This window comes from Anguilla anguilla, chromosome 13 (assembly GCF_013347855.1).
Source record: "Anguilla anguilla isolate fAngAng1 chromosome 13, fAngAng1.pri, whole genome shotgun sequence".
Classification (NCBI taxonomy): Eukaryota; Metazoa; Chordata; class Actinopteri; order Anguilliformes; family Anguillidae; genus Anguilla; species Anguilla anguilla.
The window spans coordinates 28946647-28963271 of record NC_049213.1 but is presented as its reverse complement, the minus strand read 5'-3'; the positions used below and the strand labels follow the sequence as shown (position 1 = coordinate 28963271).

Sequence of the window (16625 nt, the reverse complement as noted above, 5' to 3'; positions counted from 1 at the left end):
CATATCGTTTATACAATGATCAGTTTTGGTTTTATTCAGCAGAAGAAAGTGTCCCTCGTATTTTAAATAAACCATTCATAAGGCATAGATGGCATGTACCAATTCTTTCATCGGGGTACCCTGTTTCCTACTTGCATTAGTTGTTAGAATGTGACACGTCTTCTGTTCTAAATGTCCCATACAGTTTGAAATACAAATCTAAAATGTATCAAAGGCAATCTGCATTTTAATCTTAAATTTTAGTGCCGTTGAATAATTTAAATAGTACTCTGTCCACCCAACATCCATGAGATGGACTACTCTGCAGGTCCCGGAAGTACTCCGTGGGTATTGGTGAGCCTTCAGTCGGCGACATGGCACAACCACGTAAGTAACTTAATGATAACATTTACACATACTTATTTATTATAGATGTAACTGAAGAATAACTATTAGTATTTTGTGACGTCTCGTACAACGAATTTATTTGCGAGTTATAATTTCGTTTTCAGGAAACCGTTTATGGCACGTGAAGGTAATGGGAATGCATGCATGTCTAACATTTCTTCATACCAAGTTCGCTATAGCTTGCTCTCTCGGCATTTTTGAGTTGTTTTTTACTAGCTAGGTTATTTTGAATGAAACGTTTGTTGCAACTTGGCATTTACATGTGTACAGTGGTGCGGTACCTAACTTAACAGCATACACTGCGTTATCGGGGCAGAATTTCCAACGTAGCTGCCTAGCGTCCGAAGAAATCGCCCTTGTCACATTGATGACGTTTTACTAGCAAAGCAGTTGCATCTCGGATTCATATTCAAATGCAATGAATGAAATTGTATGTTTGATAAGGGATGACGTACAACGCGACGTAAAACTATTAAGGAGGCCTGTTAATTTAGCAAGAAGCTACGGAAAACGTAATGCTACGTTTAACGTGTTTTAATACTATTGTTAGGTAAATAAATGGCTAGGTAAGTAGCTCTTGTTAAATGACTTCACTGAAATGAATGGCCACTCAGTTAGTTCAATAAATAAAGTTGGTTTAGATGTTGGTTGATTTATAAAATAATATATATTGGCAGGTTTGTTTTGTTTGGTGCTCATCACTCTGGCACTGGGCGCCCAAGGCCTAACCCCGTCCCACCACTTGTCTGCTGCGGATGTTGCCAGACTGAAAGACTTTTTGAACCAGCCCTTCACGGATCTCGAATCAGCTTATTACTCCATCGTTGGACTGAGCAAATTGGGTGCCACGTTGTCTGATGAATACGTAAGAATATATATACACATTGTTGTATACTGTTGTATACGTGTTTTCTACATACATAAGAGAACCGGGAAGCCAAATACTTACTATTAATATCAGTCTCTGTTGATGTCAGTTTAACACTTAAGGTGAGCTCTTGGTTTTTGTATTCTGGGTATTTGGCTTGTCAAAGGTCTTATTACTTAACTCATTAGCAATGTATGCTATTGCAAATATATATATATATATATATATATATATGACAATGCTGGTCATATGTTGTCTCTGCAGGCAGCATGCCAGTTTCTGAAGTCCCAGCTAGATCCCACCAGTATCGACTCGCTCTTCTTTGCTTCTGAGGCCAGCCAGGCCATTTCAGGATGTGAGGTAATAAATCAGGTTCTTTCGAGGGCACTAATTCTGTGCATTTCCTCCATTGTGATGGTCCTTGAACCAGCCCTGCTCCACACTTGTTCTGTGGAACATATCTGTGCCACCTTTTGAAGTGACCATTCCATGGCAGCTAGTGCATCCCTCTAGTTCAGTCGTTCTTTAAGCACACCTCCATTGTGATAGCTCACCTGCTATACATACTGTCCTGTTAAAATTTACACTGACTGATTTGTTTTGTCCACTTCAGAGTGAATGGTCAAATATAGTGCCTATTCTTCAGGTGATATTCTTAGGCCCTTTCCCTTGGCAAAATCAGTCTGTATGTGCAGTTGTCATCAGTCGCTGCATGTGACCTGTGCCTTGTGCAGATTCCTGTGTCCAACGAGACGCGCGACATCCTGCTGGCAGCCGTGAGCGAGGACTCCACGGTCTCACAGATCCACCGCTCTGTGAGCGCGCTCAATTCGCTTGGACTTCCCTTGGCCTCGCAGGAAGTGGTCAGTGCCCTCGTTGCACGCATCACCAAAGAGGACAATGTCTTGGCGTAAGTAGCCCTTTTTGTTGGTGATGTGCGTTTACCTGTAGACATGACTACCCCAAATCTTCTGGACAGCAGAGTCACATTTAATAAGGGCACAGTTGCAATTCAGAATAAAAGTGCACATTTAAGTCGGTCTGCAAGAAGATGAACAAAAAAAATCTATTGTGATGTCAGAAAGAGAGATGAGTACAAAAGCTGGAATCTAGTCTTGCTTAAAGTAGTCACTATTTCAAAAGGAACAAGCCGAAAAGATGGTACAATAGTCTGAACCACTGACTTTTTTTTTTACTGCCCCACCCCCTTTTAGAATTTATAGGGGCGACATAGCTCAGGAGGTAAGACCGATTGTCTGGCAGTCGGAGGGTTGCCGGTTCAAACCCCGCCCTGGGCATGTCGAAGTGTCCTTGAGCAAGACACCTAACCCCTAACTGCTCTGGCGAATGAGAGGCATCAATTGTAAAGCGCTTTGGATAAAAGCGCTATATAAATGCAGTCCATTTACCATTTATTTATTTATCTTTTGCAAAATCCACACCCAGATTGAGTGCAGATCAGTTCTATATATATGTATATGAGGAATGTGTCAGGTGCAAAAGTGGGCAGTGATACTATTCCTTAATTTCTCATTTAATCCATAATGACTGGTTGCTAAATTCCACAGAACTTTACAGACTTGTGCTGACTCCAGCTGTTTTGTAACTCTGTCCCTGTGTACAACAAGCTCACTGTTCAATTTAACTCTACGATTTAATTTATTTCAATGGCCACAAGGGGGCACAGTGGCTTTTAAGTTATGTCTTAAACTATGCAAATATTTGTTTGACCAAACAAAGCCATGCATTACAACTGATCTCCTGTGCCGCGCTGCTGTAGCCCTCTGAGTTAATGGTGAATCCATCTCTTCCTGTGTAGCATCACTCTGGCCCTGCAGACTGCCTCCCGCCTCTCCCAGCAGGCTGAGCTGGGTGGAATCCTGGAGGAAATCGAGGTGAGTGTGGCAGCTGAGCAGGGGTCCTGTCTTACCTGTGCTGACTTACCACTGCTTACTTCAGACTTCTGCACTGCCATTAGCTTATTAACTAATGTGAGTGGAAAATAAGACCATCAGCACATGAGATATTAAATTACCTTATGAAACCTTATAATATTTGGGTTGTAATTGAGATTATGTTTGCGTGGGTCAGTACTGTGAATGGAACACGGTGTCCGGTAGATTGTTTCGCATTCACTGGTACACTGCAAGTGCTTGAGCATCATTTTCTTATCTTCTCAGGACTTGGCTGTGCGGCTGGACGAACTTGGTGGAGTCTACCTGCAGTTTGAGGAGGGGCTGGAGGTGACTGCCCTGTTTGTCTCTGCAGCCTATGCCCTGTCCGACCATGTGGACACGAAGCCCCCTCTCAAAGAGGTACAGTTCTTCCTCATTCTGCTCGCTTGGTTGAAAACCATGTAAATGGACACTTAACGATAACAAGCATTCCGGTTAATGTATTTCTGTCAGTTTGCCCCGCACTTCTTGTCTCACTGAAACTCTTCATTCCTGTTTGCAAAACAGAATTTTCTGGTTTTGATTATGAAATGCATTCCCGTTGGTTATATGTGTTGTGACATATTTTGTATTGAAATGTAATGTTCTCCTTTACAGGACCAGGTGATTCAGCTGGTGAACTCCATCTTCAGTAAGAAGTCGTGGGACTCTCTGTCCGAGGCCTTCAGCGTAGCCAGTGCAGCCGGCGCCCTCACCAATAACCGCTTCCACATACCGGTCATCGTCAGCGCTCAAGGCCCAGCCACGGTGTCCCACAGCCAGCCGGTGCTGCAGGTACAGCCCCCTGGTCCAGCGCAGCTCCCCCGTCATGTCTGCATGCTCCTGCTGTCCTGGGGTTCACTCTGCCCCTCTCCCCCCACAGCTCCAGGTGACGGACGTCCTGTCCCAGCCTCTCAGCTCTGCCAGTGTCCTGGTGACGAGCGCGGTGTCCGTGGCCTCGGAGAGCGTCATCCTGAGCCAGGAGCCCTTCACCCTCAGAGAGTACGTTTGAACACGACCACCTGCACGCGTGGGCTGCCTCATTGGAGTCTTGTGTTTCTGTGCGTGTTTCTCATACTGAGCCCAGAGCAGTAATGCCCCGTACCAAACTTAGTTTCCTCACTTCCTCTGCTTTACAGTGGGCTTTTTGAGCTGAACTTTATGGCCAGCCAGCCAGCCAGTGGCTACTATCAGTTCTCTGTGGTTGTCGACGGTGACAGCCGCTTGGTGGCCAACAATGTTGAGGTGAGTGGGTTATGCCGCATGTCATAGAGATGCATTTAGAATCATAAGTGTTTCTGTTGTCCAACATATCAAAATATGAATTACATGTCAGTTAAAACTTCATGATTGAAAAATTGCATAATAAAGAACTTTCATGAGGTAGAATGAAGATTTGCCTATTAACTGCATTAAAAAATTCTGGGATTAATCTTTTATGCTCTCAGGTCATTTTTGTACTATACCAAAATATTTTCAGGGTGGTTTTATGTTTGGGCGTATTTGTCCGTAATATGAAAATAAATAAATACATTAATTAATTAATTAATTAAAATATAAAAGAATTATAAAGTAATATGAATGCAATATCACATGACGAATGGGCACCAAGTCCCAGAATCATATATTAGATAAAACCAGCTATAAATGCAGGCTCATGCATATTAATCTTGTGGACCTGGTTTTTAATTGCTGCATTGCGTATTGAGGGTTTAAGTGCCCAATTATTCATCTGCTTCCCTTCTGTAGGATCCAGGCTTCCCATTTGGGATTGGCAATTGTGTGCCAATAGCATAGCCATAGTGACGCAGGGTCCAAAATGAACTGTATTTGTGGAGTGTCTAAATTATTATTATTATTTTTTTCCCTTATTGGTATAGCTGAAAGTGAAGGTTTCCACTGAGGTCGCTATTACCAACATGGATCTGTCTGTGGTGGACAAAGACCAGAGCATTGGGACCAAGACAACCAGGTCAGCAAACCAGACTCAAAACGTCTTCCCTAACCCTCAACACCCACCACCAGCCCCATTTACAGTCTCTGGAAGCCGTTCATAATGCTGTCTGTGGTCCGGTGTTTTTACAGGGTAGACCATCCCTCCAAGGCCAAGAGCGCCTTCACTGCCGACAGCCACCAGAACTTTGCCATGTCCTTCCAGCTGGTGGATGTGAATACTGGAGTGGAGCTCACCCCTCACCAGGTACGCGGTGCGCCTACTGACACGGGCCTCGTACACTTACCTGCTGTCACATTTTAAAAGGCACATTGCTCCAGCTGTGAAATACTCGAATATATGCACATATATTGCTGAACAGCCATGTGGGCTTTTGGGTCATGGCTGTCCCTGGTCCAATGGAGCCCAAACAAAAAGCACATTTGAGATTATTCTCACACGTATGCACACACTCACTCGCATACACAGTCGGACACACGCACATCTTGATCACCAGATGACTCTGAAGCAAAAAAAAAAAAAAAAAAAGAAAAGAAGACTAGATCACTCTGAAACAGAGTTACAAAGGTGTGAAAACGTGCATTCAAATGTTTCATAGTAGATTTTGTGCTTCTTCATCTCTTGTATTACACCCTCACCTGCTTACCCCTCTGACATGCTATTGCGTTATTTCCGTCATTGTTTTGTACGGCTGTATTTAAAAAACATTATCTCATAAGACATTTTCCCGCCTCTCCAGACCTTTGTGAGGCTGCACAATCAGAAAACGGGTCAGGAGGTGGTGTTTGTGGCCGAGCCGGACAGCAAGAAGGTGTACAAGTTTGAGCTGGACACAGCGGAGAGGAAGTCTGAGTTTGACTCCATGTCTGGCACCTACACGCTCTACCTGATCGTGGGGGATGCCACCCTGGACAACCCCATCCTCTGGAACGTGGTGAGTCCTTTCTTCTCACCTATCCACCCTTCCTCCTCCTAGCCTCTTCCTGTGACTTACATGCACCTGCATCTCTGTAAGCTTCTTCTGTGTATTGATGAAAGTTGCTCTAAGGTGTTTAACAGTCTCCTCCTCCCTCCTAAGGCGGATGTCGTGCTGAAGTTCCTCGAGGAAGAGGCTCCTTCCGTGATCCAGCCCAAAACGCTTTACATTCCCAAACCAGAGATCCAGGTATGCTAGCTGCCGCCATTTTGGCTCCGCAGAGTCCGGGATGTAGCATGAGATTGTGCATGAAGGGCCTGTTCTTTCTGGACTGACATCCATTCCATGGTTTGCAGCATTTGTTCCGGGAGCCAGAGAAGAAGCCTCCCACTGTGGTGTCCAACACCTTCACTGCCCTGGTCCTCTCGCCCCTGCTGCTCCTGCTGATCCTGGTGAGGCCCATTGCAGCAGCTACAGGAGAAACTGCCTTTTTTAATGCAGAGGGAATGCGCTATTCTTGGTGCACATAGCCTTTTTTGTAAAGAGATGAATGTCTATTTGTGAATGATAATTTGTTTTCAAATGATCATCTTAAATGGCTGTTGTGGAGCTCACTGGAGTTTGAGTTCTGCAGTACTTTCTCGTTTTTGTACATTGATTGGGAACAACATTTTTGGTTTTTAAACCTACTTGCATACTATCAAACCTTTGTACATGCATTGTATATTTTCACATTGCATATCTAGACATATTAACAGCAGGGTTAAAGTACAATTAATAATTTAGTTATATAGCAGAGGCTTTCAGTCATAGTGACTTGCAAAAGTGCTATCTTTCAGTGCCTGTGGAAAAAAGGTTGAGCAGTCCTTTTTATTTTGTTGCTTAAAAGCCTTGAGAAATTTTCTGGGAAGACTTATGTGAAATTATTGTGTGTATGAAATGATTCTGCCTGTTGAGTGCTTTCTCTGTGTGTCCAGTGGATCAAGCTGGGAGCAAACATCTCCAACTTCAGCCTCTCTCCGAGCTCGGTCCTCTTCCATGTGGGCCATGCGGGTGAGTGCGGACCGCACCTCGCCTTAGTCACTGCCTTGTGATTCATTAAACTTCCATTCGTTAAACATTGTATTGGATTTACATGTAAACTGTGTTGTTGAGTTAGTCCTCATTTTAGCTTCAGATTGTGAGGTAAAATTGATCTTATTAAGGAAAGGTCTGGAAGGACAGACACCCCCCAAACTCCCTTCTTTCAGCCAGTACAGGCATGAAATGGAACCAGTGACCATATTTCCTTGTGCCTTGCTATTTCCACACCCTGTGAAGTGCCACACATTTAGATGCCTTGTACAGTTGGCGTTATAAATCGGTTCCTTGTTTGTATGGAGTCCTGTGACCCTTGCAACCTGAAATTGGTGGTTTGTTCAGGTCCAGCTGTGAATGCTCTGTGTCGTTTCAGCCATGCTGGGCCTGATGTACGTGTACTGGACTCACCTCGACATGTTCCAGACCCTCAAGTACCTGGCCATCATCGGCAGTCTCACCTTCCTGGCGGGGAACCGCATGCTGGCCCAGAAAGCAGTAAAGAGGTGTGTCCCCGTCGTGTACCCAGCCTGAGCCCCTGCTGATGGTTCTTTCTGCCAGGAGGAACCCAGAGTAATTGTGCAGCTCTCTCATGGAGAGCTGCGATTGGTTTAAGTGGGCAGGATGTGCGGGGGGACCCGGTTTTCCGCTCCGCAGGGACCAGGGAAAGTGGGGGGTTCAGTGTGGGTGAACCTGAGAGCCTCTCCAGCAGAGCGGGTAATCACCGGACCGTCTCTGGCTGAAACCAGCCTGTTACTCATCACCTGCTTGAAGATGACAACTGGGAATGCGTAATCCTGAGAGACTGGATAGCCATTAGCTTCTTTTTTTTATGCCCCCCCCACCTTTCTCCCTCGTTTGGAATGTCCAATCAGTGCTCATTACTGCAAACTCTGCTAGTTAGGGAGAGTGCAGACGAGCATGGGTCCTCCTCTGAAGCACATGATGTCAGCCTTCTCTTATTATCACACCGCGGTTCACAAGTTAGCCCACCAGACTTGCGTCAGAATTATTTTTATGCACTTAGCAGGTGTTTTTTCGGGTGTCACTGGTATATGATGAGATGCAATAAGCCCGACCGACTCAAACCCCACCCCCCCCCAGTCCCTAGAAGTCACGTATCAACCTGCAGGGCTGAGTGGCCACAGTCAGCACTGTATTAGAAACTATACTGCGAGGCCCATCAGTGAACTAGAACAGTGCCTAAACAGGATCGGCCGCCCAGTTGCCCAATATATTAATTTATAATGTATATACATGTATAATTATGAATATGTGGAATGACGCAAATTGTTATACAAATATGCATACACACACTGCAGAGATGCATTTTCAATGTTCCTAGATATTTTTATATTTTTGGACTTCTTATTGGCTGATGGAAAATGTATACTGAAATGAAACCTGTTTTGTTTTACTGCATGTTGTGTATACCATGTGAAAGTTTGCTATTGCTTTTTCTTCCGTAAGCCTCCTTCTGTAGAGCTTCTCTTCTTTAACCCTACTGTCTATACCTCTCTCCTGTCTTTCTTTCTCTCTCTCTCTCTCTCTTCCTATTTCAGGATTGCTGCAGAGCAGAGTAGTAGGTTGGCAAAGTATAGGAGCCTGCGGTAGAGGCCTTTTCTAGTAAAGCACAGGTCAGAGTAAGGGCTGACTGCCACCTGCACATGCCCATGCCCATGTCCATGCCCACCCCCCTGCATTGTGCATGGCACTGTACTGTAACCCCCCTCAGACCACATTCCAACCATCCCACTGCAGCTTTCGTGCTCACACTTCCCCCTTCCTGTCTGCTTGACCGCAACTTCTGCCTGTGTGTCCCGGTGGGGTTGCATTTGTTCACCCCTGCGGCATTAACCAATCTACATAAGTATAATGGGTGTGAGCGAGTGAAAGGATCGCTGCGCCTGAACTTGTCAGACGTCTGCTGTGTGTGTGCACCCTGAGGAAGCCCTCATTACCAGATCCATCTTTGAACATTCATCTGTGTGCGTCAGGTTGCTGTGGGAGTCGCTGCGTTGCCTGTCGATGGTTTAATAAAGTGCATGAACAAAAAGTGAAAAGTGGACACTTCAAGGATGAAACTGTAAAATCAGTGCTTATCTAAAACAGGCAATAAAGGTTGTTTTTTAGATTGCATGTGAATCCATCCATTTCACAATTATTTTAGTGCTAATTTGTTTTCTTCTTTTGTTGTCTTTTTCAGAGTTGCGAATAAATGATCACAGAAAACACCTGAAAGTCATCTCAAGATCCTTTGTCGTTCTTGATTTTCATCCTTTTATTTTGGGGGACGGACGCCCAAGACACAAAATGCATTGCTGTTTAGGGTTTGAGATGGGAGATTGATCTCCTGCTGGACACTGTGTGGTGGTGAGGGAGTACGTCAGACTATTTACATTGTGACAAAAAAAATTAATTGAGTGTTTGCTTTATGCTATTTCTTTCAGCACAAAACGATGAGTAAGAAAAAAATGAGTTTGTGATTTGCTTTCGGTAATGAACCCCCTTTTTTACTTGTCAGTAATGCTATTTAAAGGCAAAGAAATTGACTTTTTGTTGATGTGAATGTTTGGTTATAGATTGCTGCTCGTGGTGTGGGTCTTCTGCTTCCTGTAACACACACACAGTCTAATGGTTTTGGTTTTATCATTTGTACATTCCCATTGTCACTTATCAATCTGCATGCCCCGTGTCTGTCTGCCGGGTCTCCTGAAGTGAGGTATAAATTAATGTATTTTTGTTCTTTTTGGCATTCATTGATTGCGGGATACTGTGTAAGGCTGTTGTGTGTCAGCCTCCATGAATGTGTGATCAGTACTCGACCCTCTCATCCCTCCCCCCCAGTTGTGCTGGGTGAGCATCCTGTCCCCCTATCAGCAGCCCAAAAACACTGGGCTGTCAACAAGATATGCAGCAAGTGAGATTTTTTAAAATAAAGAAATGAGGAGGATTCATCGTTTTTGTATGTGTGTTTCTTGGCCCCATGTTAACCATCTCCACAATCTCTGTGCTGTGTCGCCTGATTGAACAGATTCACACAGTGGCACTGATGGAGCCTCTTCAGTACTGCAGCAATGTGCATTCACACATGTAAAAAAATAACATACAGCACCTTTATTTGCCTGTGGCTGTTGAATGTTAAAAAAAACCCACCACCTTATATACGGCAAAACATCAAGTTTAGAATTGCATTGTTTTATTTGGAAGAATGCAAGAAAAATTTCTTTCAGCAATTCCAAAGTGCAATTTGTCACAGATTTTTTTGTTGTTGTATAGTTGCTGGAAAAAATAAAAGTGTTTTGTAAAATAAACTTCAGAGCCCAATGTTGCGTGGAGATGAACAGGTTGGTGGTAGAGGAGGGACCAAGACTGTCAATCAGTCCCTGTCCAGTTTCAGCCCGCCCACATCTCCAGACAGATGTAGGTCTGTATGGCTCCTCCCATAGGCACAGGCATTGCACCTAGAGCTAAAACATGGAATTATAAAGATAAAAATTTTGCCCTGTGTTTGTCTTCCAAAATGAATTGGTTTAATTAATAGTAATTCATTAGAATTTGCAGAAAGATGTCAACTTTTTGCCATGTAGAAATAAGACTAAAGGCAAATGTGTGCATACTGTATATTTATCCCAGAGAAACTTAAGAAGTTAAAATAGTAATGCAATGCAAAATAAAATTATGATTCTGTATGCTGTCCTGAAATGATAACAATCCTGCGTTCATTGAATTCCCTCACTGGACCACATCGTTACAAACCTCTCTGAGGATTATCCAGTTACCTGGGTCTGTGGAAACCGTGCTGCTGTGCTCTGTACCTCTGCTCTCTCTGGATGGTGGTGAGGTCCTCCTCATAAAGGTCCGAATCACGTTTCACATAGTTCTCTGCCTCCTCCATGCTTAATTCACACAGGGAGAATACTCTGCATTTAACTCAAAACCACCGGCCACACATGACCGCTAATGTGCAGGACGTTGTCATAGCCTGGTACTCACCCCAGCCGTTTGCCCATTATTGTCTGAAGGAACTTCCTAGCTGAGATTTGGCCCAGCACTTTCCTGTAGCTGTTGGTGAAGATGGCGTCGGCATGCCTTCCCGAGCTAGGAGGGGTGACAGTGAACAGTGACACTGAGCGGTCTCATTCTGAACCAAGGTTAGGTCTGAAACTCCCCCAGGCTTATATCATGGGGGCGCTACTAGGCTTACAATCACATCAGCACTAGCAGAACAGCAGATGATTCGTTTTAATCATCTTCTCTGGCTCTCGAATTGATCTGTGTGTATTGTAGTTCTATTCTGGTCACAGCTGAGTACACCACTCAGTGCTAGAGGTGTGACACTGTCACAGGTGAACCTGTATAGCAATCCTAATTAGCCTGGGATAAACACAAAATGGCTGCTTCTGTTATCAATTTGAATAAATTTGAATGAGGGCGATGCTGCTGGAGGACTGACCGATACTCTGCCTTTTGTCGCTCTTGCCTGTTGAGATTTCTGATGTCTGGTGCTGGAAGCAGCCGGGTGGGGTCCTCCATGGAGGAACTGACCAGGATGGAGGCAGAGGCCCTCTGACCGAACCTTAAAAACATTCGATAACACACACATATCATACACTGTCTTTTCCCCTGCATGTAACTGCTCACTATGATATGGTAAACAGAAATGGTGGAAATTCCCTGTTACCAGATTCTAGTTTCCAATAAAACATTGTTTGGAGTGTGGTAACAGCCTTTTCTAAGGCCTTTTCTAAGGCCTGATCAGAGGTTTTTTTTAAAGCCCTCAATTATCTGTTCAGATATATTTCTCTTTCTTTTCAAGTAAATGCCATGTAATATCAGAAATGAACTTGTATTACATTACATTCCCTTGATAATGAAAGCTGGAAGCTGGCTCATACACACTTCTAACAGTTAGGAGGAAGGGGTCCAAACAATTGCTCTGGAAAGCTGTAAAAAATGAACAACACAGATGGTTTATTCACACAATCTTGACCCTTGACAGGCTTAGCAATCTCCGCAACATTGAGTTCACGGATAACTCTCCAGCAGCAATAACTCGCTCTGTCGGTCCGATAGGATCCATTCTTTGTCTGTACGTTGTGCCTCGCCCTCAGTCCATTGTGCAAAACTACATCTGTGGGCTTATTCAAGGACGTAGTATAAAGCAATGATTAAGAGTGTGTTTGTGTGTGAGTGTGTGTGTGTGTGTGTGTGTGTTGGGGGGGGGGGGGGGCGTGGGTGTTCTGTGCATTGCGAAAGCCTACTGTAAGCACTGATGATCTCTAATGGGCTTTTAGTAGAGAACAGTTGCAATCCCTGGTGTTTTCACCCAGGAGGAGCGGGTAGATAGAACTCTGTGATAGCAGTTCATGAGGTTAGACAGCGAGAGAAGAGTTGGAGACATCCAGTGCAATGAGGTTGCACTTCAGCTGAATCAAAAGGACAAAAGGGACTAGGGTTTAAAGTTCAACGTTGTTGTTACTGACCATAGAATTGGCAAAATTCACAAGCTATTCTACAGAGATTGATGAGAAAGAAGGCTAATCTAATTACTTTAATTGATTTCTTTGTTGAATTAAAAATACAATCTTCCCAGAGAAAAAACAGAAGGTATAAGATAAACCAATATTTTTTATTATGATTGGCCCCACTTTGATAGCAATACTTTCAATGGTTGGCCAAGATTTTGCCAGTTTTAATTAATGACTGATAGACAGTGCTTTGTATACATGAGTAACTTGGCATTTTTGTACATTGAAAACATTTTTGTTGAGATACATTCTACTCATACATACATACGTTCTGCTCTTACATACAAACATTATACTCATACATATGGACATGTATGTCAGAGTGTGAATATATGTATGTGAGAGTGCAAACCTCTACAGTATATGTGAGAGTGAAAACATATGTATGTGAGAGAGAAAATATATGTATGAGAAAGTGAGAACATATGTATGTGAGATTGAGAATATATGTGAGAGGAAAATGAATTATGGCCTAAACGGCCCGGACCCTCATACATATGCATTCAAAAATAACTGTAAAATTTACCAATTGAGCTTCTATTTTTCTTCACTACATTGCTGCATGTTACCATATCATGACATATTTTCATGGTTTCTTACACAGATGCACATTTTGGGTATGCATGAAGCAAAAATATGCATCACTGTTCACAATTGACTTCCTGTCAAGTTATTTTTAGGATCACGCCTTTAGTTTAAAGTTACTGGACATGCAATCTGGGTACCAGACTTATTTTAAAAATTCCACCTTTCAGCCCAGAACCCTGACACTCCACAATACTACATAATCTACAATATACTGAAGTACAAGTACTAGCCTTAGGTCTGGCTAAATTCCTAATTTCACAGTGGTCTTCTTTTGCATTATTGCATGTGCAAATCATACGTGAGAAGTTCTATATTATTTCAGGAGGAAAGGAGGTGTAAGAGCCAAGATTTATAATAATCATGCATAACCATTTAAAGGAAATTTCAATAAAAGAGCAGGGTTCCAGTTTAGGGAGGCATTTTAGACAGATGTCATTTTTCAAAAGCCAACAAATGCTAATTTCACCAAAACATCAACTGTAATATTTAGAATCCTCAGGAAAGTATATTTTGAATTATATATGAGTATAGTTTTGGAGAGAGGTATGTGTCAGATACGCGACAATATTTTTTAAAATGAACAAACAAACAAAAAAAGTACTGTCATATAAAAATACTGTCATGTATTATATATGACACAGCAGATTCAGGAAATGTATTTAGTCAGTCCACATCTATGAGACTTAATTGAAAGACCAACTATGCATATTTGATCTCTGTAAGTTTTTCATACATTAGTTACTTCTGGTTGTGCACATGACTTACCTAAGAGCTGGGTAGAGTGGGGAACTCAAAACAGGCATTACCAGGCAGCACACCACCAGCAGTGTCATTCTCTCCATCATTGTGGCCTGTTCAGAAAACTAGACAGCAAAATAACTAAATAAATAAATAAATTTTAGATTATATTTCAGAAACATTGAGTTCACAGTTCTGATTCTGATGCTTCTCCCAAGCACTTATTGCAGTGAACAGACTATTCATGTTTTTGCAACAGTGGTCTAGTTCACCTCATATAGGCATATCAGGGTACCCTTTAGAGGATAAAAATAAACTTGATAAAATCCCAAGCTGATTTGATTGGATGAAAATATGATCGAATGAAAAATAGTCTCCCAAATGATTATGTTCAGATTGTAAGAAAATAACATGTAGCAGGACATAAAATCAAATGAACCTTGTGGTTCACCAATTGACATTGTTGCAAACAAAAATCCCCATGTCTCAGTTTGTATACCTTTGATGCCGCTACAAAAAACAACAACCCTGAAATATGCACAATAGCCTGTGAACCCATTGTATACCCATTGTTACTTCATAAATAACATTTCTAACCTGCACATAAACTAACAACAACAAATCCATACTATAAACAAAAATACACCAAGATGAAAAATTAATTATGGCAATAACTGCATTAATGGATTCACATTGATATTAGGTGAACAAACTTAATCCAGGACATAAAAGCAGACACCTCAAAATGAAATGACATTGTGAATGTGGCCTACCTTGATGAAAGTCTTATCTTTTGTGAGGTACCACTCTTTCCGTTCTTTCTATTTTTCAGCTGCCTGAATGATAGAAATTTGTAGAGGGGGTCACTACTGTCTCATCTTCATAGGCTCCTCCCATCAGGAGATGAGCACAGCGATAGCCGCTTTCCTCAGGAGATGTTCTGGAGCCGCTCTGCTTAGATTCATCAGTGCACTCAGTGCACCCGCTAGGGACCAGTGACATCATATTCAGACATGCCTATTCCGATGATTCTGAAGCCCCCTCCTCTCCATTATGTGCGATGTACGAGGGCTCAAGGGCAGACCCATATTGTCTGTGTTTCACATGTGAACACAACACACACGACGCAACACACGCACAGCCTTTTTTTCAGCCTTTGTATAACTTTTCTCTTTCTCTCTTTCTCTCTCTCTCTCTAAAATGTTCAAGCAAATAAACCCTAAATAAATAAATGTTTGCCCATGAATGTTGAAAGGAAAAGAGGAGCAATTAGGTGGTTGTATCTGCCTCATGAAGTATTTTTGTACTGGACAAAAAAATAACTTCAGCAATCTAACAAACCCAGTAATTGCATGCTACATGCTAGGCAACCTAATGTCACCTCTCCCAAATCTAAGAAAAGAGCTTACAGCCATTAAAAATGCTTCCCCACTTTCCAGGGGCCCCAGTAATTGAGCTTGACACTCTGCTCTCCCACATGTCCTTCCTGTGAACACAATGTTGGAAACATCCCCTACAGGTATATTTAATGAATGCAAAAGGATGGTGCAGGGCTCATGATCTTCCATGGGGCTCCTGTAAAGGCACAGGGAGAAAGAAAAAGAGGGGTGCCTTGGATAAAGGTGTGAAAATTGACTCATCACAGGATAACGCCACTTGATTGCAATGGAGTACATTACATTGCAATTATGTCAACTTAAAAAAAGTATAGAAAATCAGTGTTAGTCTCAGGAATTAAAAATAAAAGTGTGATATCATCAGACAGAGAAGACAGAGAAACCACATTTATGTGTAATCAATATGTGCAGGCAAACAGGAGTTTGTATTGTAACAAATGCATATGCCACTACACAACTAACCTTTATACAGCTATACAGATAAATCATTATCCAAAATAAATCTTCAAAGAAAGTAGAGAAGATAGCTAAAGAGGGTTAGAGGAGCTATGGTGCAGTCAGAAGAGATGGATCGTCTGTCTATGGGGGGAGAGAAGCCAATACTGGGAAGTGTACGCATTATAATTTACAGTGTTGATTTAACTCTAACAGAGTACATATGAATCCAATAGAGACCATATGTACTCTGTAAGAGTTTATTTAACACTGATCAGTTTACTGTGTAGGTATGCAGGGGAGGGGGGTACAGGGACTGAATGAAGAATGAAGAGGACCGGGGCTGGTGTATAGGCTTTGATGATCTTTTGCACTGGGAGCCAACTGATCAGGCAGAATTAGTAGTCCTAAAATTTGTTCTACCACCATAGCTTGCCATGAATTTGTTACCATGAAGGGCAGGAATGAACAGAGAGAAATACAGACCAATCCTTGAGGGAAACCTGTTACACTCCACAAGAGATCTGCTCTTAGGGTGAGGATTAATTCACAGGCGGACAATGACCCAAAAGCATACAGAAAATAGTACAAAGGAATATCTTAAAAAGAAGAATGTCTGTATTTTGTAATGGGCCCAGCTCAAGCCCAAACTTACCCCACTGAAATGTGTGGTATGACCTGAAAATCGCTGTCCACCGATTTGAGTTGGAAAAAAAACAAAAAGATAAACAAAGTTTAATTCAAATATTTTGTGTATTATAAACATGTTTAGTTGATTGTGTTAGTAAAGGGGAAACAGT

At 42.5% G+C, this 16625-nt stretch overlaps 2 protein-coding genes across 4 annotated transcripts; one reads left to right on the top strand and one right to left on the bottom strand.

Moving 5' to 3' along the window:
* The first annotated feature begins 278 nt into the window (after window positions 1-278).
* On the top strand, window positions 279-10093 carry rpn2 (ribophorin II). 2 transcript variants are annotated; one of them, XM_035389211.1, is made up of 18 exons: window positions 279-366; window positions 1065-1252; window positions 1520-1615; window positions 1990-2165; window positions 3075-3150; window positions 3436-3570; window positions 3808-3984; window positions 4073-4191; window positions 4329-4434; window positions 5070-5161; window positions 5275-5389; window positions 5883-6077; window positions 6222-6308; window positions 6416-6511; window positions 7037-7112; window positions 7513-7642; window positions 8699-8773; window positions 9343-10093. In XM_035389211.1, exons 1-17 carry the CDS (start codon window positions 354-356, stop codon window positions 8748-8750), a joined length of 1929 nt encoding a protein of 642 aa, XP_035245102.1. In that variant the 5' UTR covers window positions 279-353; the 3' UTR covers window positions 8751-8773; window positions 9343-10093. The 2 variants fall into 2 exon arrangements, with proteins under 2 accessions (XP_035245102.1, XP_035245103.1); XM_035389212.1 differs by lacking the exon at window positions 8699-8773.
* A 307-nt stretch (window positions 10094-10400) lies between these two features.
* ghrh (growth hormone releasing hormone) lies at window positions 10401-14972 on the bottom strand. Of its 2 annotated transcripts, none has more exons than XM_035389213.1 (6): window positions 14767-14972; window positions 14021-14118; window positions 11593-11715; window positions 11133-11237; window positions 10919-11035; window positions 10401-10606 (listed from the first exon to the last, which is right to left on the bottom strand). In XM_035389213.1, exons 2-6 carry the CDS (start codon window positions 14098-14100, stop codon window positions 10516-10518), a joined length of 516 nt encoding a protein of 171 aa, XP_035245104.1. In that variant the 5' UTR covers window positions 14101-14118; window positions 14767-14972; the 3' UTR covers window positions 10401-10515. The 2 variants fall into 2 exon arrangements, with proteins under 2 accessions (XP_035245104.1, XP_035245105.1); XM_035389214.1 differs by having other exon boundaries at window positions 10401-10600.
* Window positions 14973-16625: the final 1653 nt, after the last annotated feature.